General features: G+C 42.9%; 1 protein-coding gene across 1 annotated transcript; it reads right to left on the bottom strand.

The window, feature by feature from the left end:
• Window positions 1–7,069: 7,069 nt before the first annotated feature.
• On the bottom strand, window positions 7,070–23,223 carry Gemin2 (gem nuclear organelle associated protein 2). The gene is made up of 10 exons (XM_021179152.3): window positions 22,822–23,223; window positions 22,382–22,466; window positions 19,455–19,544; window positions 19,178–19,237; window positions 18,097–18,210; window positions 15,674–15,718; window positions 14,238–14,306; window positions 10,253–10,363; window positions 8,099–8,157; window positions 7,070–7,278 (listed from the first exon to the last, which is right to left on the bottom strand). The coding sequence occupies exons 1-10, from the start codon at window positions 22,956–22,958 to the stop codon at window positions 7,239–7,241; spliced, it is 810 nt and encodes a 269-aa protein (XP_021034811.1). The 5' UTR covers window positions 22,959–23,223; the 3' UTR covers window positions 7,070–7,238.
• Window positions 23,224–24,245: the final 1,022 nt, after the last annotated feature.

The following is a 24,245-nucleotide window of genomic DNA, read 5'->3' as shown; positions in this document are numbered from 1 at the left end:
GCTAAGAAATTAAGGATATGAAATGTATAGGATTAGTGGCACCTGATTACATGATTCTACAAAGACGAAACTGCAGTGGCTAAAAAAAGATGAAATGGATTTACATGGACTCATGAAAACTGGTCTATTAACAAAGAAACGAGGGACGTTAGAGATGGCTTAGAGTGAGTGTGTCTTAGTTTCTTCTATTGTGACAAAACACCATGACCAAAGCAACCTATAAAAAGTATTCAGTTGGTGTTATGTTTTCAGAAGGTTAGAGTCCATGATGGTGGAGTGAAGGTATGGTATCAGCTGGTTAGAGCAGCAGCTGCCTGCTCACATCTTACAAACAGGAGGTAGAGAGAAAGTACATTGAGAGTGATTTTTGAAACCTCAAAGCCTTCCCTCAGGCAGTGACACCACTCCTCCAACAAGGCGCCACAACTCCTAACTGTTCCCAAATAGTTCCATCAACTAGGAACCAAGTACTCAGATTCTAAGGTCAGGCTTAGTCAAACTGTTACAGGTTAAATCACTTCACCAAGACTTATGATCTAATCCCTGGGACTTACATATTGGAAGGAGAAAATCAACTCTCCTAAGTTGTCGTCTGACCTCTGAGCATGCATGCACACACACACACACACACACACACACACACCCCACACGGGGTGGGGAGGGAGAGAGAGCGAGCACAGAATTCTGCAGTATGTACATATACATATAAATAGTTAATATAATGCTCCAGGCATTAAAGTTACAAATAAATTGTAGAGTAATTCTCTGAAGCTTTGGACATTTAACCTTTATGTTTCGTGGGTGACTTACTCAGTTTTCAGTTGCTTGTTAAGAGACACCATGAACAAGGTAACTCTTATAAAGAAAATTTGGGGCTTGCTTGCAGTTATTTATTTATTTATTTATTTTTAAAAGATTTATTTATTTTATTTATATGAGTACATTGAAGCTGTCTCCTGACACATCAGAAGAGGGCATCAGATCCCTTTACAGATGGTTGTGAGACACTATGTGAGTGTTGGGAATTGAACTCAGGACCTCTGAAAGAGCCGTCAGTGCTCTTAACCACTGAGCCATCTCTCTAGAACCATTACTTGCAGTCTCTTACTAAAGAGGTTTAGTCCATTACCATCAGGGTGGCAAGCATGGTGACACAGGCAGGTATGGTGCTGGAGGAGCAGAGTCCTAAATCTGGATCCACAGACAGCAAGAAGAGAGATAATGGGACTGGGTTGGGCTTTTGACATATTTCTTCCAATAAGGCCACTCCAACAAGGTCACACCTCCTACTGTCATTCCTTTTTTTTTTTTTTAATTTATTTATTATATGTAAGTACACTGTAGCTGTCTTCAGACACTCCAGAAGAGAGCGCCAGATCTCGTTACGGATGGTTGTGAGCCACCATGTGGTTGCTGGGATTTGAACTCTGGACCTTTGGAAGAGCAGTCGGGTGCTCTTATCCACTGAGCCATCTCACCAGCCTCGTACTGTCATTCCTTAAGCATTCAAACATATGGGCCGAAGTAGGCCATTCTTTGTTTTTGTTTGTTTGTTTTTTTGGTTTTTGAGGTTTTTTGAAGTAGGGTTTCTCTGTGTAGCCCTGGCTGTCCTGGAACTCTGTAGACCAGGCTGGCCTTGAACTCAGAAATCTGCCTGCCTCTGCTTCTCTCTTTTTTTTTTTAAAAAGATTTATTTATTTATTACATGTAAGTACACTGTAGCTGTCTTCAGACACTCCAGAAGAGGGAGTCAGATCTCATTATGGGTGGTTGTGAGCCACCATGTGGTTGCTAGGATTTGAACTTCGGACTTTCGGAAAAGCAGTCGGGTGCTCTTACCCACTGAACCATCTCACCAGCCCCTGCCTCTGCTTCTCAAGTGCTGGGATCAAAGGCGTGTGCCACCACTGCCCAACAAGGGAGCCTTTCTTTCTTTTCTTTTTTTTCCTTCTCTCTTTCTCTTCCTTCCTTTCTTTTTTCTTTCCTTATTATATATATACACACTGTAGCTGTCTTCTGACACACCAGGAGAGTCAGATCTCATTACAGATGGTTGTGAGCCACCATGTGATTGCTGGGATTTGAACTCAGGATCTTTGGAAGAGCAGTCACTGCTCTTACCCTCTGAGCCATCTCACCAGCCCAAGGGGGCCATTCTTATTCAAACCTCTGCACTGGGTTATTAATTACCTCCACAATAAGTGTATTTCTGTTGTTCTGAGAAGCTGGGAGCTGGGTGGTAAGTAGGGACAGTTCTAGAGTCCCGAGGCAAGGTTATTGTGCAAAGGCCATGTGGTTCTAAATGTTTATTTCTACTTATCTCTAACACCCAAATATCCTTATTTGGTCCATTATCATACCAAATTAAAACACATAAATGGTTTCTCATTTCTGTTCAAAATCCTCCAGGTAAACCAGATATGGTAGCTCCAAATTAATTCATTGAAATGGCTTCTTGCAGGGATAATCTCTCATGTACTGTGTGAAGTATCATCTGTCAAAAAATATCTGATGGCCAATAAACTGAGGCAGGATTAGAAGGTGGGACATCTGGCACACACACACACACACACACACAGAAGGTGGGACATCTGGCACACACACACACACATACAGAAGGTGGGACATCTGGCACACACACACACATACAGAAGGTGGGACATCTGGCACACACACACACACACACACACACACACAGAAGGTGGGACATCTGGCATACACACACACACACACACAGAAGGTGGGACATCTGGCACACACACACACACACACACACAACACAGAAGGTGGGACATCTGGCACACACACACACACACACAGAAGGTGGGACATCTGGCACACACACACACACACACACACAGAAGGTGGGACATCTGGCACACACACACACACACAGAAGGTGGGACATCTGGCACACACACACACACACACACACAGAAGGTGGGACATCTGGCACACACACACACACACAGAAGGTGGGACATCTGGCACACACACACACACACAGAAGGTGGGACATCTGGCACACATACACACACACACACACAGAAGGTGGGACATCTGGCACACACACACACACACACACACACACAGAAGGTGGGACATCTGGCACACACACACACACACACAGAAGGTGGGACATCTGGCACACACACACACACAGAAGGTGGGACATCTGGCACACACACACACACACACACATACAGAAGGTGGGACATGTGGCACACACACACACACACACACAGAAGGTGGGACATCTGGCACACACACACACACACAGAAGGTGGGACATCTGGCACACACACACACACACACACATACAGAAGGTGGGACATGTGGCACACACACACACACACACACACACACACAGAAGGTGGGACATCTGGCACACACACACACACACACACACACACACACACAGAAGGTGGGACATCTGGCACACACACACACACACACACACACACAGAAGGTGGGACATCTGGCACACACACACACACACACACACACAGAAGGTGGGACATCTGGCACACACACACACACACACAGAAGGTGGGACATCTGGCACACACACACACACACACACACACACACAGAAGGTGGGACATCTGGCACACACACACACAGAAGGTGGGACATCTGGCACACACACACACACACACACAGAAGGTGGGACATCTGGCACACACACACACACATACAGAAGGTGGGACATGTGGCACACACACACACACACACAGAAGGTGGGACATCTGGCACACACACACACACACAGAAGGTGGGACATCTGGCACACACACACACACACACACAGAAGGTGGGACATCTGGCACACACACACACACACACACAGAAGGTGGGACATCTGGCACACACACACACACACACACATACAGAAGGTGGGACATCTGGCATACACACACACACACAGAGAAGGTGGGACATCTGGCATACACACACACACACACACACAGAAGGTGGGACATCTGGCACACACACACACACACACACACAGAAGGTGGGACATCTGGCACACACACACACACACACACACAGAAGGTGGGACATCTGGCACACACACACACACACACACACAGAAGGTGGGACATCTGGCACACACACACACATACAGAAGGTGGGACATGTGGCACACACACACACACACACACAGAAGGTGGGACATGTGGCACACACACACACACACACACAGAAGGTGGGACATCTGGCACACACACACACATACAGAAGGTGGGACATCTGGCACACACACACACACACACAGAAGGTGGGACATCTGGCACACACACACACACACACACACAGAAGGTGGGACATCTGGCACACACACACACACACACACACAGAAGGTGGGACATCTGGCACACACACACACACACAGAAGGTGGGACATCTGGCACACACACACACACAGAGAAGGTGGGACATCTGGCACACACACACACACACACACACAGAGAAGGTGGGACATCTGGCACACACACACACACACACACAGAAGGTGGGACATCTGGCACACACACACACACACAGAAGGTGGGACATCTGGCATACACACACACACACACACAGAAGGTGGGACATCTGGCACACACACACACACACACAGAAGGTGGGACATCTGGCACACACACACACACACAGAAGGTGGGACATCTGGCACACACACACACACACACACACACACAGAGAAGGTGGGACATCTGGCACACACACACACACACACACACACAGAAGGTGGGACATCTGGCACACACACACACACACAGAAGGTGGGACATCTGGCATACACACACACATACATACAGAAGGTGGGACATCTGGCACACACACACACACACACACACACACACAGAAGGTGGGACATCTGGCACACACACACACACACACACACACACAGAAGGTGGGACATGTGGCACACACACACACACACACACAGAAGGTGGGACATCTGGCATACACACACACACACACACACACAGAAGGTGGGACATCTGGCATACACACACACACACACACAGAAGGTGGGACATCTGGCACACACACACACACACACACACAACACAGAAGGTGGGACATCTGGCACACACACACACACACACACACACACACAGAAGGTGGGACATCTGGCACACACACACACACACACACACACAGAAGGTGGGACATCTGGCACACACACACACACACACACACAGAAGGTGGGACATCTGGCACACACACACACACACAGAAGGTGGGACATCTGGCACGCACACACACACACACACACAGAAGGTGGGACATCTGGCACACACACACACACACAGAAGGTGGGACATCTGGCACACACACACACAGAAGGTGGGACTTCTGGCACGCACACACACACACACACGCACACTCACACACACAGAAGGTGGGACATCTGGCACACACACACACACACACACACACAGAAGGTGGGACATCTGGCACACACACACACACACACACAGAAGGTGGGACATCTGGCACACACACACACACACACACTAACCTAACTCTGGTAGGAATTTCTGCCACCATCAGTACTTTGGAGGAAGATGAAACCGAGGAGAGGAAAGTAGCCATGCGGCAGATGTTGACTAGTATAAACAGATTAAATAAGCTATGATCTAGTGGGAACAAGCCTAGTTTATTTATGGCCTAGGCATTTATTAAATCAAATATAGCCTCTGAGTTGTTATTTGAGAACTGAGGCACCTAGGGCTTGGGTGGAAAAGCCTGTGGTTACAGTTGTGTTCACATCCTCTAGCTAACTCAGGTAACAGAGACTGTTGTTATAGTGTTTGGGAAACTGAGGCATGGATTCATTCAAGCTTGAGGCCATCTTGGGCTACAGAGATGCAGGCAACGCTGGCTACAGAATACCATCTTGTCTTGGCAACACTAAAATCCTTTACTTTGCCAGTAGAGCTGGAACTGCACTAAGGTCCTATTTTATTCCTTATACTTGCATAAGCAAAACTGCTTTTTAAATAGTATCCATTCAGAAATTTTACTGTGAGTAGCATATACAACTTCATGCTCAGCGACCAGCTGTGGAAATAACAAAAGCCACCCAGTAACTGACAGTTTACCAGCCCCCAGTACATCCTCCTCTTCCAAAGAAATCAGCAAAACCATGAGGCTTTAAGGCAGTTGTTTTTAGATGTTAATTTGAAGATTTCACTTCGCTGTACAGAAGTGTTTTGTCTTTATGTATACCATGTGCATGCCTGACATCAGGAAGACAGAAGGTGTCAGATCCTCTGGAACTGATGTCTCAGACGGTTGTCAATTGCTATATAGGTGTTCAGATTGAGCCCAAGTCCTCTCAAGAGCAGCGAGTTCTCCTGACTGCTGTTCCACCTCCAGTCCTTGGTTTTTTGAGGTAGAGTCTAATTATGTATCCCAAAATGGCTTAGAACCCCAAGATGCTGTGTGTGCACTACCATGTACTGCTTATTACAACATTATTGAAAATGATTTGTTAGAAGTTTTGGTGGTGAAATTAAACTAAAACTATTGAGTTTAAGCATGAACACTGGATTAGACTTGTTGACTATGAACAGATTTGCCATTTCATCTGTATGAACTTCAACTCTAAAGACATCCAGTGTCTTTTATTTTGTTCAAGAGTCAAAAAAAAATTCCATAGCCAAAATACATTTCAACATAAATATATATGTATACTTGTAAAAAACCTAATGAAGCAGCCCCAGGGGCCTGTATAAAATGCCATCAGTTTTTATACAAGCTGCTTAAGTAGTAAGTCACACTTGACCTCTTTTCAATGCATGCAACTTAAGAAAACTGTTCCAGCCCGGTGGTGGTGGCGCACGCCTTTAATCCCAGCACTTGGGAGGCAGAGGCAGGCAGATTTCTGAGTTTGAGGCCAGCCTGGTCAACAAAGTAAGTTCCAGGACAGCCAGGGCTACAGAGAAACCCTGTCTCCATCCCCCCACCTCCCCCCCCCCCCCCCCAAATAGAGAAAACTGTTTCAATTGCTCATCAGGTACCAGGTGGGCTTTTCCACAGACATTTCAGACACTTAAACCAATCAAGTCTATATTTTGACTATCAACGTGAGCTGCAGATTAAGATGAAACCCTTCACATAACTTGAAGAAGTGATGTAATCTGTCCTCAGGTTGGAACTGTGCTTCTCAGACTTAGGCTCCTTCCACAGAATCATCTTCCATCCCTAAGAGGTAAGCTCCATCAAGATGGCTCATCAGCTAAATCGCGTTGATCAAAATACCTAGTAAGAAAAAGAATTCAGTGTATGCACACTTATCAAGGACAGCACTGCTTGCAGCAGCAAAAGTGCACAATGACTCAGCAAAGACTAAAGCACAGCACATCTACCCAACAGGGAAACACTCACACACATACGAAAGGGAGCGGGGGATGCGGAGTTCTTCTGTAAAGCTAGGTTTGGGTCCTGTCTCTGCCATACACTAGCTAGCTCTGTGATGTTCAGGAAGTAGCAAAGGCACTTTGCATCTTTCTGCCAGTTTTCTCATCTCTAAACTGGGTGGTGGTACAGGATTAAATGAGTTCCTATTATGACACACTAAGAAAAATGCTTGGAAGAAAGCATCAGGAAAATTAAACATAGGGATTATAGATCAAGAACTAGATGTTTCCTATGTGTGTATTTTCAAAAAGCATCTTGTTTGGTGGAGGGAAGGATAACTTGAGGGTATTTAGTTGATATGAAGCTTTAGAGAGGTGTTAGCAAGACAAAACCAAACCAAACCCCAAACAAACTGCTGATCAATGAGCAAAGCATGTCCAGGAAGAGACCTAAAATCAATGTGTGCCTTTGCTTAGATACAGGCTGTATTTTCAAATCAATTCAGCAGGAACTTTGATAGAAGGAATGAGATAGAGCTTGGTTGGTAGACTCCCTGCCTGACAGGTACAGGTTCCATCCAGTACAGATTAAAAGACAAAAGGAAATGTAATCAAACATACTAGATAAAAATACACAGCAAATGACAATTAATACAGCATTAAACATGTTCTGCCTACTACTGATAACAAGGAAAATCATGAAGTTAAATTTCTTAACTCACCTGCTAACTAAGCAGATCAGCAGATTCAAAGCTGGGACTCTTTCGTCATCTTTACTGCCCTGAAAAACAGAAAAAGGCTAGTTTTTTTTTTTTGGTTTTTCGAGACAGGGTTTCTCTGTATAGCTCTGGCTGTCCTTTGTAGACCAGGCTGGCCTCGAACTCAGAAATCCACCTGCCTCAGCCTCCCGAGTACTGGGATTAAAGGCGTGCACCACCACACCTGGCTCATAAATATTTTCATAATAAAAATTCTTTTAAGATAAAAAAAATGTGAAGCTATTATTAGATAACTACATCAAGATAAGCCACCAAGAAGGTGGTGTTTGACTCATTCATGCCTTAGGTACCAGAGATTGGGGAGGCAGAGGCAAGTGGATCAGCCTTATCCCCAAAATGAACAGAAGAAAACTTAAGAATTCCCTGAAAACATTAGGATATCTATCTATCTATCTATCTATCTATCTATCTATCTATCTAATCTATCTAATCTATCTATCTATCTATCTATCTATCTATCTATCTATCTATCTATCTAATTTTGAGACAAGGTCTCACAGACTGGCCTGGAACTCTCTATGTAGACTTAACTGTCCTAATATTCACAGATCTGCCTGCTTTACCTCCTGACTGTTGGGATTAAAGGCATGTGCCACTACACCTGGCCCATCTTTCATTTATAAAATTAAAATATAAATAGATCACTTTCCCTGGTCCCAAATTTCCTCTTTCCAATCTAGCTTTCTCAAAATCATGACTCTCTTCTGAGTTTGAGGCCAGAACAAAACAAACAAACAAAAAAATCATGACTCCCTTTTTCTTATTTTTTGTTCTACACACACACACACACACACACACACACACTCACTCACTCACTCATTCTTGAATAATTCCTAAGCAGTCACCAGGCTGTCCTTGGTCCTCTGCCTCTGCTTCCTCAGTGCTGACAGGCTTTCGGTCCCACACTTGAAATATGCAGTACTGTGTTTAGAACCTTGAGCTTTGCGCATACTAGGTGAGCACTGTGATTAACAATGCTACAGCCCCAGCTATAATCTCTTTATTTAATTACGTTTCTATTTAGTATGTGTGTGTGTGTGTTTGTAGGGATCAAACTCAAATCACCAGCCTAAGATCATTATTTAAAGAATGAATGATGCTGTTCAGAAGGAGTTATAATGCTGTTTTCTTTTTTGGTTTTTTCGAGATAGGGTTTCTCTGTGCAGCCCTGGCTGTCCTGGAACTCACTCTGTAGACCAGGCTGGCCTCAAACTCAGAAATTCACCTGCCTCTGCCTCCCAAGTGCTGGGATTAAAGTGCGCCACCACGCCGGGCTATAAGGCTACAAGGGTTGTAGTTTTATGGGAACTACAACAAAGGGTTTAAATAGAGTTAGTTTGACACTTCCGCTCTTGAACATCAGCCAGGAACTGCTCTTAGCTTACTCCTGGTAGATGATCCTCCCTAAAAGAATGATATAAATGTAAGGTAGACCAGACAGGGCCTTTGAGCTTGTATTTTGAACTCTCAAAACTCAACTAAAATCAATTTCTTTGTAAACTGGGTAGAGGATTTTCCTAGCATACTCAAGGTCCTGATTCAATTCCTCTGTGCTCATAAACAGCAGCTTCAGGTATTTTGCTACAGCAACACAAAATAAACTATGAGAAGGATGAAGTCATAACATCAGAACCAATGACTGGGATCTAGTCATGTTAGATCTCGCCTGGACCTTCAGACTTCCTTTACTGGAGAGAAAAAAACTTCATTGTACCCCCTGCCCCATATTATTTTCTTGAGATAAGGTTCTTACTATGTAGCCTTGGTTGGCCTCACAGAGAGGCCTCTGCCTTCCATGTGCTGGGATTAAAGGTGCACACCATCATGTTTGGCCTTCCCCCTGCTTTTTTAGAGAAGGTCTTTTCTTCTATAGCCCAGTTTGGACTTGAACTGCAATACTCCCCTTTCCATCTCTTAGATGCTGGAATTACAGTCATGTGCCACCACATCTGGTTTTGTTATTTTATATACTCTATTTGAGTTTTTTGTTTCTGTAGACTCTTTAATCCCAACTAATAACATTCCACATTTTTAAATCTCATATATCTTCTTTTCTACCATAGTAGACGGACTCTGAACTAGTACAGTTTAACTCACCACCAGGAGCCTCACTTCAGAACATCTTCTTGCAAGCTGTCGGATTAGTGAATGAGCCTCAGGTAATAAAGGTTTTTCAAGACAAGCCAACAAAGCATAAAACCATCTTCCCTAAGAAAAAATTTAAGAAGTGATTAATAGACAAACAATGAAGAACCCATTTATTGTGTTTTTCTACATGCTCGATGGTGTTACCTGCTTACATGCTACAAATGAATCAAGGGAGTGTCTAGAGAGGTGAATACTTTTGTTTTCTAACCACAGACCTAGGCCATTACATACTTCAAAATAGTTCCTGATTCCCAATGAACTTATTTCTATATTTGTACTACAATTGAGGTCCTCGCTTCCCTTATTTGGTATATAGCATTCTGCCTGGATGTATGCCTGCAGGCTAGAAGGCATCGGACCCCATTACACATGGTTGTGAGCCATCATGTGGTTGCTGGGAATTGAACTCAGGACCTCTGGAAGAACTGCTAGTGCTTTTACTCTTTGAGCCATCTCTCTAGTCCCCCTCCCACACCTTTTTGAGACAGGGTCTTACTGCATAGCCCTGGCTGGCCTGGAACTCACAGAAATCTATTGCTCTGCCTCGTGAATGGTAGGAGTGAAGGGGTGCACATCATGCCTTGTCCTGAGGTTCTCTATTATAAGCAAAAACGTTCTGAGTTTTTTTGAGACAGAGTCTCATGTATCTCTGGCTAGTCTTCAGCTCAGAGATGTTTGTCTCTGACTCTAGAGTGCTACGATTAAAGATTTATAAAGCTAAAGGTATATAAGCAAAACTCTTAATTGTTAGGTTTGGTGGACGTGTAGTGCTAGATACTTGGGAGGTTGAGACAGGAGGACTACAAGTTCAAGGCCAGCCTGGCCAATTTACTGAGACTGTGTCTTGAAATGCAATAGTAACCGAGGGCTGAGGGTACAGGTCACTGTAAAGCACCTGCTTCTCCCTTCCTTCATGACGCTCTGTGTAGCCAGGAACAATGGAGCCAGGCAGCATGGGAATGAGGACCCTGGGCCTGAGCTGAAGTGAACACCCCACCCCTTCCTTAAAAAAAAAAGCCCACAACCTGGGGGCTGGAGAGACGGCTCAGTCATTAAGACACTGGTTGCTCTTTTGAGGACCAGAGATCAGTTCCTAGCACCCACATGGCAGCTTGCACCTAGCTAATGAAGGAAGATGGAATATTGTAACTTGTTTAGGATTCCACAGCCCTGATCTGGGACTGAGAACAAAGCAGAATAGCCCCCAGGCATGCCAGGGCAGGGCTGTTGTTAAGGCATTCCTAAGAACATCTTGGCCGTAAAGATGAAAAGGTATTCAAGGACAAATGGGGCTACATTATCTAAGCTAACACCATTTGGCCGGAATCTCCCCTCAATCCGAAGACAGGCAGGGTCATCTTATCTAGTCCACACCATCTGGCCGGAACCTCCCTTCTATTACCCCTTGGCGCCGGGTAAAAAGATAAGCCCCAAGCCCACCGGAACAAAGCTCTGATGCCCCTTTTGCTGACATGTAATCTTTCTGTTAATGAATCAATCCCATGCCTTTGTCAAAATTCTTTGTATTCCTAACCCTTTGCTTCTTTAAAAACCCCTAACTCCCGAGCCTTGTTGTCTACTCCCCTGCCTCCTGTGTGAGGTACGTGTCGACCCAGAGCTCTGCCAATAAAGCCTCGTGCATCTTGCAACAAGAGAGAATTCTTGTGTTCGTGGGTGCTTCCTGTCCCTGGACTAGAGTGGGGGTCCCTAGATTTGGGGTCCTACACTATAACTCCAGTTCCAGAGGGATCCAACACCTTCACAGACATATATGCAGGCACATTAAAAATAAATAAATAAACATTGAAAAAAACTCACAATATTCTGGTGCTATCTGTAGGAATACTCTTGAATGCTATTTCAATTATAAAATATAAAAGTAGTAATAGTTTGTACATAAAAATGTTAAGAATAGGGCTGGTGAGATGGCTCAGTGGGTAAGAGCACCCGACTGCTCTTCCGAAGGTCCAGAGTTCAAATCCCAGCAACCACATGGTGGCTCACAACCACCCGAAATGAGATCTGACTCTCTCTTCTGGTGTGTCTGAAGACAGCTACAGTGTACTTATATATATATAATAAATAAATCTTTAAAAAAATGTTAAGAATATTAAGAAAATAGAAAGAAACATTTCTTGTCTTTGTCAGCTAGCTAAAATTTCTGATTTTTGAAATGTTTGGTGTTCAGGATGTTACAATATATAAGATGATTAAAACTATGTGAAAGACCGGTCTGACCCTAGGGCAAAATCAGTAGCATTGATTTTAATGTGTATCATCTCATGAAAAAATATTAAAACTTGTTTTTACTAAGTTAGGGCCTTCTTCGTAGTCCTAGCTGGCCTCACTCAGGCTTGCTATGTAGCCCAGGCTGGCCTTGAACTCACAAGTGATTTGCCGGCCTTTGCCTACCCAGTTCTAGGGTTGCAGGTTTACGTGCTACACCTGACTGAGGATGTGAACGAGTGGCTCTCAGAGAAGACCACACCCAGGTTCCTGGTGTGCCTTAATTTTCTTTAGAAAGTTTTTCCTTTAATGTCCGTGCTTAGATTTTGTATTAAATTATCTTTAATAAACTCCAACTCCATTTTTAAAAAGTGGATGAAAAAACCCAAGTGAAGTTATACAGTCTGCCTCTGACAGACTCTGTGACTATAAACAATCTACTAACTCAGCTACCTTATTACCTGTAAAAGGGGGCTGAGAGCTTATAAATTCTTAGTTAGTGAAGAGTTGTATAAAGTGGTTGTAGAATAATGCATGTAATGCAGTGCTTGCTACTACTGTTTGCACCTTGTTTCTAATTTTTTTTTTTTGGCTTTCCAAGACAGGGTTTCTCTGTGTAGCCCTGACTGTCATGGAACTCACTCTGTAGACCAGGCTGGCCTTGAACTCAGGAATCTACCTGTGCTGGGACTAAAGGCGTGCGCCACCACTGCCCAGCTTGTTTCTACTTTTGAGACAAGATCTTCTGCAGCCTAGGATGAGCTGCAATTCACTATGAAGCTAAGGCTGCACTCACACTCCTGTGTCCACTTCTCAAGAACTGCAATTTACAGGTAGATGTCATGACATTCCCAGTCTCTATGGCTTTCTCAAGGAGGAGAATATATTGATTTATCTTCTGGTATAAGGTCCTTACTTATTGTAGTGGCTATTCCTGGTTGTCAACTTGACTATATCTAGAATGAACTACAATCCAGAATTGGAAGGCTCACAATAGATCCTAATATGGAGGCTGGGAAATACAAGTTTCTGAGTTCAAGGTCATCTGGGATTAATGGTGTGGTGGCACACACTTTTAATCTGGGCTACACCTTCTGCTGGAGAACTACATAAGGACATTGGAAGAAGGAAGGCTCTCTCCCTTCTTTGACTGTTTGCCATGTGGGACTGAGCAACTGCTAGATCCTTGGACTTCCATTCACAGCTGCTGCTGACCATTGTTGTGAGTTGGACTGCAGACTGTAAGTCATCAACAAATTCCCTTACTATACAGAGACTACCCATAAGTTCTGTGACTCTAGAGAACCCTGATTCATACATTTATATACAAGATTTGGATTTTATATGCAGAACACATGAATACTTATATGTGCATACGCGCTCACCCACCCACCCACCCACACCCACACCCACAAGTATAAAAACTGCAGTCACGGGGCTCAGTGGTTAAGAGCACCGACTGCACTTCCAGAGGTCCTGAATTCAAATTCCGGCAATCCACATGGTGGCTCACAACCATCTGTAATGAGATCTGAAGCCCTCTTCTGGTGCGTCAGAAGACAGCTACAGTGTACTTAGATATAATAATAAATAAATCTTAAAAAAAAAAAACCCTGCAAAAACAAAAACAAAAAAAACCTGCAGTCACACCTCACATAAGTAAATGTAATTTTGCCTATATAATGAAAAGAAAAAGGTGCAATCTTACCAATTCTGGAGTAAAGTCTCTTTCTCCAAACCAATTACTTAGATATTCCAAGACACTAGTAATGGTTGCCTTTAAAAAGAGACAAGGATGGGGGGTGGGGTGGAAGGAGGAAAGGAGGGAGGGAGGGGGGGTGGGCAGGAAACAGTGACATTAGAGGTAAAATACTGAGAAGTTCAACATGAGTTCCATTAACTGTGGTTAAAAAGCAGCTCTGAGGGTTAAAATGTCTTTGTTCTTGACACCATGAGTAAGTAGTAATTTCATTAGATGGCTTATACATAGCAACTGGCTTTTTATCTTGTTTCTTGAGACACTGTCTCACTTTGTATCCCTGGTCTGCCCGAATTCACAATATGGAGCAGACTGGCCTTGAACTTGTGGCCATCCTCCTGCCTTTGCCTCTGGAGTGCTACTATTACAGGCATGAGTCTGCATACATGGCTATAAAATCCTTTAAGAGAAATATTTTAATACTCTGAAGTATAAAACTTAGGCTTTAAATCTTAGGCTTAAAAAGTAGTTTGTGCCGGGCGTGGTGGCGCACGCCTTTAATCCCAGCACTCCGGAGGCAGAGGCAGGCGGATTTCTGAGTTCGAGGCCAGCCTGGTCTACAAAGTGAGTGCCAGGACAGCCAGGACTACACAGAGAAACCCTGTCTCGAAAAACCAAAAAAAAAAAAAAAAAAAAAAAAAGTAGTTTGTAACTACTGAGACATTTCAAATGCTCCTACAAAGGCCCTTCAGTTTACTTACCAATTCAGATTAACTTAAAACCAAAGCTCAGGAGAAACAAACTTGGCTAGAGAAGGATGTTTGAAAATTATAGAAATGAAATTATCAATGCTTCAGAATATGTCCTTCCTTAAATGTTAATACAAAACTCAAATAAGAGACCTTAACTATAAGTACATCTTTCCTTTCTGAGACAGAGACCTCCCTGCGCTGGAGCTTGATATGTAGATCAGGCTGGCCTCAAACGCAGAGACATACCTGCCACTGCCTCTGAGTGCTGGGATTAAAGACATGCACTAACTGGCTTCACTGCTGCCCATTAAAAAGTCTCTATTCCTCAAAGACTGAAGAATGAAATCCCATTTGTTTTCCCTGTTTGGTCCAATAAGTTATCAGTTTTCACAGACTACATGCCGAGGCAGGCCCTTTACGACTTGAATTGTGTCTTGGCCTTACTTAGTAAGCTTTGGATGCAGACTTAGCTCTTATAATTGGAATGTACACAAATGAAGACTTAGTTGTTACATGATGAAATTCTGTTTCCTCAGCTATAAAACACAGCTATTAACATTAATTTCCTACACTAAAATGTAATCCGAATCATTGCAGGCCTAGGATAAGGCTGTAAACACTGGGTAAGTAGATTCAAACCCTTTCATATGCACTGTGAGCAAAAGACTGCATGTATTATTTGATGATAATTACCTGATTCATTCTGCTTACAATACTAAGTAAGGGAGGAAAACCAACCTGAAAAAAAAAAAAAAAGATATTTACTAAATGACAATACAAGAGGGGCTTCATTTACTTCTGTGCAAACTGGTAAGTTTCTTGCCAAATAAAAGACAGGAAAAACCCACGGGCTAGGGATCTAGCTCTGATAGAGCACTTGGTGAGTATGTGTTAGACACTGGGCTTAAGTCTTAGTACTGTGGGGAACATAAACAAATAAGAGGAAGAGTGGCTGGAGAGATGGCTCAGCAGTGAAGGCTATTTGCTAACCCAAGTTCAGTTCCCAGCACTCATACAGGTGGCTCTGAAATCACCTGAGACAGCAGCTCCTGGGATCTAATGCCCCCGTGTAGCCTCTGTAGGCACAAAGCATGTGCGCTTGCCTCCTCACTCACTCTCTTATAAACTGTTACTGACTTGGCTTGCTATTGTAGAATATATAAAACTGCTTTAAATGAAAGAAAGCTAATGTTTTTAAGTAGCATTTTAAAAAATTTCATAGCCGGGCGTGGTGGCGCACGCCTTTAATCCCAGCACTTGGGAGGCAGAGGCAGGCGGATTTCTGAGTTCGAGGCCAGCCTGGTCTACAAAGTGAGTGCCAGGACAGCCAGGGCTACACAGAGAAACCCTGTCTCGAAAAACCAAAAAAAAAAAAAAAAAAAAATTCATACTTTAAAAATTTTATTTATTAAAATCATATTCTTACCCAGGCATGGTGGTACACATTTGTAATCTTAGCACTCAGTACTTGTGAGACTTGGGCAGGAGGATCACTGAGTGATTTTTTAAAATTTCATGTATCTCTGTGACTGTGTGTGTACATGGAAGGACTATCTTCAGGAGTTGACTTTCTCCATGGACTTTTTCTACCATGTGGGTTCTGGTGATTGAACTCAAGTTGTCAGGCTTGAAGGCACTGAGCCGTCTGCTGGCACTTACAAAGGGTGTGATGGGGATACCTTCAAACTTATATGCAGGTCAACTGTGAAGAACAAGGAGTTAGCCACAAAATGTATGATTATAGTAGCTATGCACATGGTTTGGGTGTGGTATCATGAGGATTTGAAGTTAGGTCACAGTGACTTATAGGCCAGCCTGGCTAGAACTGTCTCAATGTCTTCCACAGAGTCACAAAAAACTAAAATGCACTCAAGATTTCATGTGAAGGATATGTATTAATTACTCTAAAAATTTCCTAATTGGGCCAGGTATGACTCCCAGCACTCAGAAAACAGAAGGAGGAGGATCTCTGTGAGTTTGAGGCCAGCCTGGTCTACACAGGAGTTCCAGGCCAGCCAGGGTTACACAGTGAGTCCCTATCTGACAAGAAGACAAAAAACAAACAAACAAAACCACAAAACAAAACAAAAACAAGGGTTTTCTAGGGCTGGCGAGATGTTTCAGTGAGTTAGAGCGCTGACTGCTCTTCCGAAGGTCCTGAGTTCAAATCCCAGCAACCACATGGTGGCTCACAGCCACTCATGATGAGATCTGACGCCCTCTAGCTACAGTGTACTTATGTATAGTGATAAATAAATCTTTTTTAAAAAAAGCTTTCTAATTATATGTTTTTCTTTGTTTCTGACTACTTAATATTTAATCCAGGCCCAATAATTTTAAAATCAAAGCAAAACACCAAAACCCTAAAGTGACTCTTGAGAAGTCCACACTGATGTTCTAGGGTGTGTATTCTGAGTACCTCTTTCTCCACTAGCTTCTGTGCTTTGAATTCATATGAAAATGTTTTTATTAATTCCTAATCCTGCTTCACAAAATACCTCAATCAGAACAAACAAAGCCCCAAGCCCTGAATCCTAGGAAGACAAGATAACAAGACAAGCTACCCAGATGACTCTGCGGGGAAGAAGGGGTGGCAAGGCCATCCAGGCAAGGAGACCCTGTCCCTAAATAAAACAAACAAAAACCCCCTTTACTAATAGAATATCTTTTAATTTATAAGATTATTATATAACTAACACTAAAGAGATAGGAGCCTGGTACATTATTTTACAAACTTGACTGACACTAAGTCAACCAGCCATGACCTAACTGAGAGCCTGGCAAGCATCTCCTACACAGAATTGGACAGTCCTGATCTTTGCCAGTCACACAACATCTTGGTCAGACTTTTTCTTTTTTTTTTTGAGATAGGATTTCTCTGTGTAGTCCAGGTTATCCTCAAACACACAGAGATCTACCTGCCTCTGCCTCACAAGTGCTGGGACTCAGCTTTGTCTTTCACAGCCTGTGAAAGAGCAAGTGACTCTCAGGTCATGAGGTACACACAAGCAGGTTGCGGTCTGAATCTGGCAGAGGCTGTGGACTGATCGTTCCAGTCCCCTAACAGATGTCTGCCCTCTGTGTCACTTGGTGTGTTTACCTATGCCACCACCTACTTGTACATAATCGATCCCAGGGCTTTCCTCTGTAGACGGTCCAGTGGCCCCTTCAGCACATAACCTTTCACCCAGACAAAATTTTTTCCAGCCTTCTTCATCTTCAGATTTTGGCTGAAAGAAAAAGTAAAAAACCATGAAGCCAAAGAAATCACTGAAGGATCCTTCAAATGCAAGAAATAAACAACTAAAATTTTTGGCTCATTTTCTTAAAAAAAAAAAAAAAAAAAAAAAAAAAAGTGAAGGTTTCACACATCCCGACTGTCCCAACACAAAGACGCGGTACTAGTTAAGGACATGACTGTGTATGCTGCCCTTTAAATCCCTATGCTGCAGCTCTCACTGCCAGAACTGTAGGCTGTGACTGCCGCTGGAGGCATGAGTGAAGTCTAATCCAATCAGCTGGCCTCTCTATCATTCACTTTTGTGTGCATATAAAGAATAACTATTACAGCCGGGCGTGGTGGCGCACGCCTTTAATCCCAGCACTCGGGAGGCAGAGGCAGGTGGATTTCTGAGTTCGAGGCCAGCCTGGTCTACAAAGTGAGTGCCAGGACAGCCAGAGCTACACAGAGAAACCCTGTCTCGAAAAACCAAAAAAAAAAAGAATAACTATTACAAGGCAGTAATACCTAAGAACACTTTCCAACTTCTCAGCCTTATTTACTTATTTTACTACAACTGAAAAACATTAATACTCTGTTTTGACCCTCAACAACATCTACTGTAAATCTCTCAAGATAAGGCTAATTAAAACAGTCATGGGCCAGGCCTGGGAACATGCCTTTAATCCCTGCACTCCAGAGGCAGAAGCAGACAGATCCCTGTGTCTGAGTTAGCCTGGTCTACAGAATGAGTTCCATACCAGCTGGGGTGATATAGTGATACTCTCAAAAAAAAGAGAAGCAAAAAAATATGAACTGGTTCAAACTATTACTATAGCAAACTGATAAACTTACATAAATGGCATATGATGGAAAATAAAAATAATAGGAATAACCAATTAACTCTTTAAAGACTAGACTATGGATTATTTCACACAGGTATAAACTAGACAATTTAAGCCAAGAAACTCACTTACCATTGCCACATTACTGTCCAACTGTTGTGATTTCCAGTGATTTCTATGCTTGTGTACACTCTAAAGGAAGAAAAATAAATGCTCTTCAAAGAATGAAAAACAAAAAAGTTTTTGTATAAAATTTTAAACATTCACAGAAAATACATACTAATATATTTAAGGATTAGAACAATTTGGTAACTCACTCATAAATACTTGTGTATTTGTAATTTTTCCATTTAGTCTTAGAACAGAAATACACCCGAAGGAGGTTAATTTCATTAAAAGGGACACTTGCCTGTCGAACAGTTGAAAAATGTGCCACTTGTTGTTGCTGCCACTGAAGTGTTGGAGAATAACCTTCAGGCGCAGGCTGGCATCCGGAAAGCTGGAAATCAGTCCACACATGTTAGAGTCAATGTTAGTGTTGTAACTAGAATCTTATATCTCTGCAGAATTAGAGTAAAAATGTTTCAGTGAATGAGAAGATTATATAAGAAAATAAAGGTACATTTTATCAGAGCAGAAAAGCAGGCAGCTCACTTTACAATCTATGTACCAGTTAATAAAACAGACCCTTTGGCATCTTACTAAAAAATACTAAAAAGTTCCTATGAAATCTAAATTCTATGAACTAAGAATATAACTTCCCCCCACCCCCAGGGTCTCTTTGTGTAGCCTTGGATGCCTGGAACTCCTTCAGATCACTAGTTGAGGCTGGCCTCAAACTCAAAGAGATTCACCTGCCTCTGTCTCTCAAATGCTGGGACTAAAGGTGTGTGCCACCACCAGCTGGCTGATGATTCTAGAACAGTGAAGAAAAACAACAACAACAAAAAAGAGATATACCCTAAATAAAGAATTTGGGAAGGTCAAAATATACCCAATAACTTAAAGACTTGAAAAGGTCTACTCGGGGGCTGGAGAGATGGCTCATGGGTAAAGAGCACCGACTGCTCTTCTGAAGGTCCTGAGTTCAAATCTCAGAAACCACATGGTGGCTCACAACCATCTGTAATGAGATCTGACACCCTCTTCTGGAATGTCTGAAGACAGCTATGATGTACTTACATATAATAAATATATAAGTCTTTAAAAAAAAAGAAAGAAAAGAAAAGGTCTACTTGATTTCCTTTACTTTGTTGACGGGTGGTGTGATGGTTTGTATATTCTTGGACCAGGGAGTGGCACCATTTGGAGGTGTGGCCTTGTTGGAATAGGTGTGACCTGGTTGGAGTAGGCGTGTCACTGTGGGTGTGGGCTTAAGATCCTCACCCTAGTTGCCTGGAAGTCAGTCTTCCACTAGCAGGCTTTAGATGAAGACGTAGAACTCTCAGCTCTGCCTGTGCCATGCCTGCCTGGATACTGCCATGCTCCTACCTTGATAATAATGGACTGAACCTCTGAACCTGTAAGCCAGCCCCAATTAAATGTTGTTTTTATAAGACTTGCCTTGGTCATGGTGTCTGTTCACAGCAATAAAACCCTAACTAATACAGGTGGGGATTGGCATGGTGATGATTGAAACCCCAGAGTTGTCAAACAAGGTGGTTAAATACTCAACATGCCAAGTCTTACTTTTATTTTCCAAAATAGCACACAGTTAACAAATGATCAGGTGTCAAGCTGGAGAGATGGCTCAGCCATTAAGAGCACTGGCTGCTCTTCCAGAGTCCTGAGTTCAATTCCCAGCAACCATGTAGTGGCTCACAACCATCTGTAATGGGGTCTGATATCCTTTTCTGGCATTCAGGTTTACATGCAGCAGAGCACTCATACATAAAATAAACAACAAAAAACAGAAACAAGTCTAAAAATGTTTTAAAAAACCCCAAATAATCAGGTATCACCTTCTAACAAAACTCAGTGGGGTAAATTTGAAAAAAGACCAAGTATACATGAAATCATGTGCATCTAGTGAAAACATGTAAGGTTATAGTGCATGAATTAAAATACCCTAATTATAAACATTAAAGGAATTACTTCAAACATAAATTGTCAAAAGCCTTGAAAAACAGAAAAACCTGACCTCAGGTTTAATATAATCTTCCCAGAGGAAACACCCTCCTACTTCCAAGTTTTGTTTTGTTTTTTTCCTGATAGAGTCTCCTTATGTGGTCTTGGATGTCCTGTAAATCAATATGTAGACTGGGCTAGCCTCTGATTCATTTGTGCTGGTATTAAAACCATGTACTACCATAAATGGCTGAGATTTTTTTTTAACTAAAAAGTTTTATTTACTTTATGTGTATGAGTGTTTTGTCTGCATGCATGTCTATGTATCATATTCACACCTGGTACCTGAAAAGGTGTAAAGAGAGCATCAGATCCCTTGGAACTAGAGCTAGAGATGGTGGTGAGCCACTATCTGCTCAGAATTGAACCTGCATCCTCTGGAAGTACTCCCAGGGCTCTTAACCACTGAGCCATCTCTCTAGCTCTATAGTTTTGACTACTGAGTGCTGTTTATTTTCTTCATGCAATGACCAGATGATGTAATTATTTGGCTATTCTTTATGCCCTTCAGGAGACCGGTACTGTCCAAGCATAGGGAAGTTTTCTCCTTTGTTTCTGAGATGAGAGTCTTATATATTCCAGGGTAGCCTGGAATATGTAGTAGTTGAGAATGTAGTTGAGAATGATCTGGACTTCTTGACCCTTTTGTGTCTACTTCCAAGTGCTAGGATTACAAGCATGCTTACCAACAGGCCTGGTCTTTAGGGACCTTTTCTTTATGATCCTCTGTTGTGCTCTTAATGCCCAGCACAACCTAACTGCTTAATAAACAGTGTGCTGGTAAGCAAATGAATAAAAAGTATGGACAGAAAGGTGCTAAGACAGCTGTGTTTCTATTCTGAGAAAATGATACCAGGTCAAATTGAAAAAGTATACAGTGCACCAGCCTGAAAAATAACTATAAAGGTATATCCAGAAAAAAGATCCTTAATTATTTATAAAGGTCAGTATTAGTAAACAACTGAAGTACTTTTTTGGGGCGGGGGAAGTAATCTTTTAAATGACACACACATTTTTCAGAGGGTCTCAATGCAGGCTGGCCTCCAGACCAAAACGCTCCTGTGTTAGCTTTCAAGTGGTGTCTAACTTTATAAGGAGCAATCTAATCTTATACACATCATAACTGATATTTTTGATATGATAGGAAAAGTGTTCGTGTTGTGTACGTGTGTGTTGTTAAAACATTCCCAGGTGGTTGGTTAAACTCACAGAAATGTTCACACTTTGCTTCCTTTTCAACTTCTTTGGGTCAATCTGGGCTACCACAACATCTGGACACTGGGCTGCTTCGATCCTACAATTAAGTAATACATACATGATACTTATTATTTCGCTTTGTAGAATACAGAGATGTGTTTTACTTCATTATGTAATGGGAAATAAAGTGCAAGCTCCCAATGAAAAAACGAAACGCCTGACACCTAGATGAAAAGCAAAGAAATTTAAGAACACACGTCTTAACGTGCAATCAAGTTCAAAAGATATCTGCCAACCGTAGGGTGTAATAAATTCTTAAATTTCCTGGACCTCCCGAAAGATAGGAACGCAAACAGAGCGGGGACTGTTGCACACCAAGGGTCAGGCGCGGCACCAGGGCTGTACACAGGGGCACGACAACCAGCCCACTCGCACGGGGCGAAATCACTCACTGCACCCTCCTCAGATACTCCTGAGGCGTCCTGGGGGGGACCGAGGGGTCGAAACCTTCCGTCAAGTCACAGGGCTCCACAGGTAACAACCGTGGCATCAACTCTTCCACCGCAGACTCGGCTGGAACCCACGCCATGGTTCTCGTTCCCGCCAGTCTGGATCGGCGCCTGCGCCCAAAATAGGCACGGCGCAGGCGCCTAAGCGACCTCCGCCGAGTCCACCGGCTAAAGGCGCAAGGAGGCGGAGCTGCACAGGAAACCCGCTGGTTGCATCAAGCTTATGGCTCCGGTGGTGGAATGTAGCGCGCGAGAATAATTCCTGACAGAAGTGGTTCCCGAAGAGTTTCTAGGTCGCTCTGTCTAATCCCAGTTTCTCTCTTCTAAAGCTTGGGTAGGCGGCAGGGACTGAGGATGAACTTTCTAATCTTTAATAGTTTTAAAATTAATGAACAATATCGCTATAATCGCCATTTTTAGAGTTCTAAAGTCTTTAACCATTTGTAAACACATTACATTCGTCTAAATCTTACAACCCTTTAGGGTGGTGTCTTTCTGACTTCGCGGGGAACAGAGTGGATGAATGCAGAACTTTTTGTTTTGTTTTTCACTTTTTCGGATAGCATCTTAATGTTTAGTTGAGGTTGTTCTGGAACTCATTAGGTAGCTCAAGGAGCCTCAAACTTGTAGTGATCCGATTCTCTGGCCTCAGCTTCTGGAGTACCAAGTATCACACGAGGATAATTTTTAGGTTTTTGAGACTGTCTCTTCTGTGGCTTAGAAGGGTCTACAGTTTGTAGTGTAACGTAAACTGGGCTGCCTTTTTTTTTTTTTTTTTCTTTGACTATTGAGATTACAGGCATGAATCATCACCACTAGCCGAGTGAGATACTTGGCTAAAAATTTTTAAATTACTATTTTGCGATTGCATGTGGGTCGGTGAGGAGGTCAGAATACAACTTCTGGGAGTAAAGTTTCTTTTTCTGCCTTATGAGTTCTAGGCAAGTGAGGTCCCTGAGCTGAGCCTTCTCATTGGCTCTTGACAACACACAGACGAAAACCCCAAATTAGGAGAATCCGAGTATCTATTTTCTAGCGAATACTTCAAATAATTGTTAACTCGTGCTTCGTTCTTTCTCCTCTTTGGACACGGATACAATGTCAGGAAAAAAAACTTGCAAGAGCTTTTTCTATATACTATACTAGAAAACAAAAACAATCGTTCAAGCAAACGGTAGACGCGAAAGCTACATCTGGTGGTTAACAATTTTTTTTTTTTCTTCGTTGCTAGCAATGCCCCAGTCAGGTATTTTAACCTTAACACTACGCACGGCCTCGAGCGGCCACATCCCACCTTTTATTACTCCGGTTACCTCCCTTCCTCTACCCGCCCTGGCTATCGCATCGCTTCCTGCTCGCCCCGCCCC

This window comes from Mus caroli, unplaced genomic scaffold, assembly GCF_978045245.1.
Source record: "Mus caroli unplaced genomic scaffold, Mus_caroli_1 scaffold_14, whole genome shotgun sequence".
NCBI lineage: Eukaryota > Metazoa > Chordata > Mammalia > Rodentia > Muridae > Mus > Mus caroli.
The sequence above is the reverse complement of the archived record's forward strand: the minus strand, read 5'-3'. Positions and strand labels throughout refer to the sequence as shown.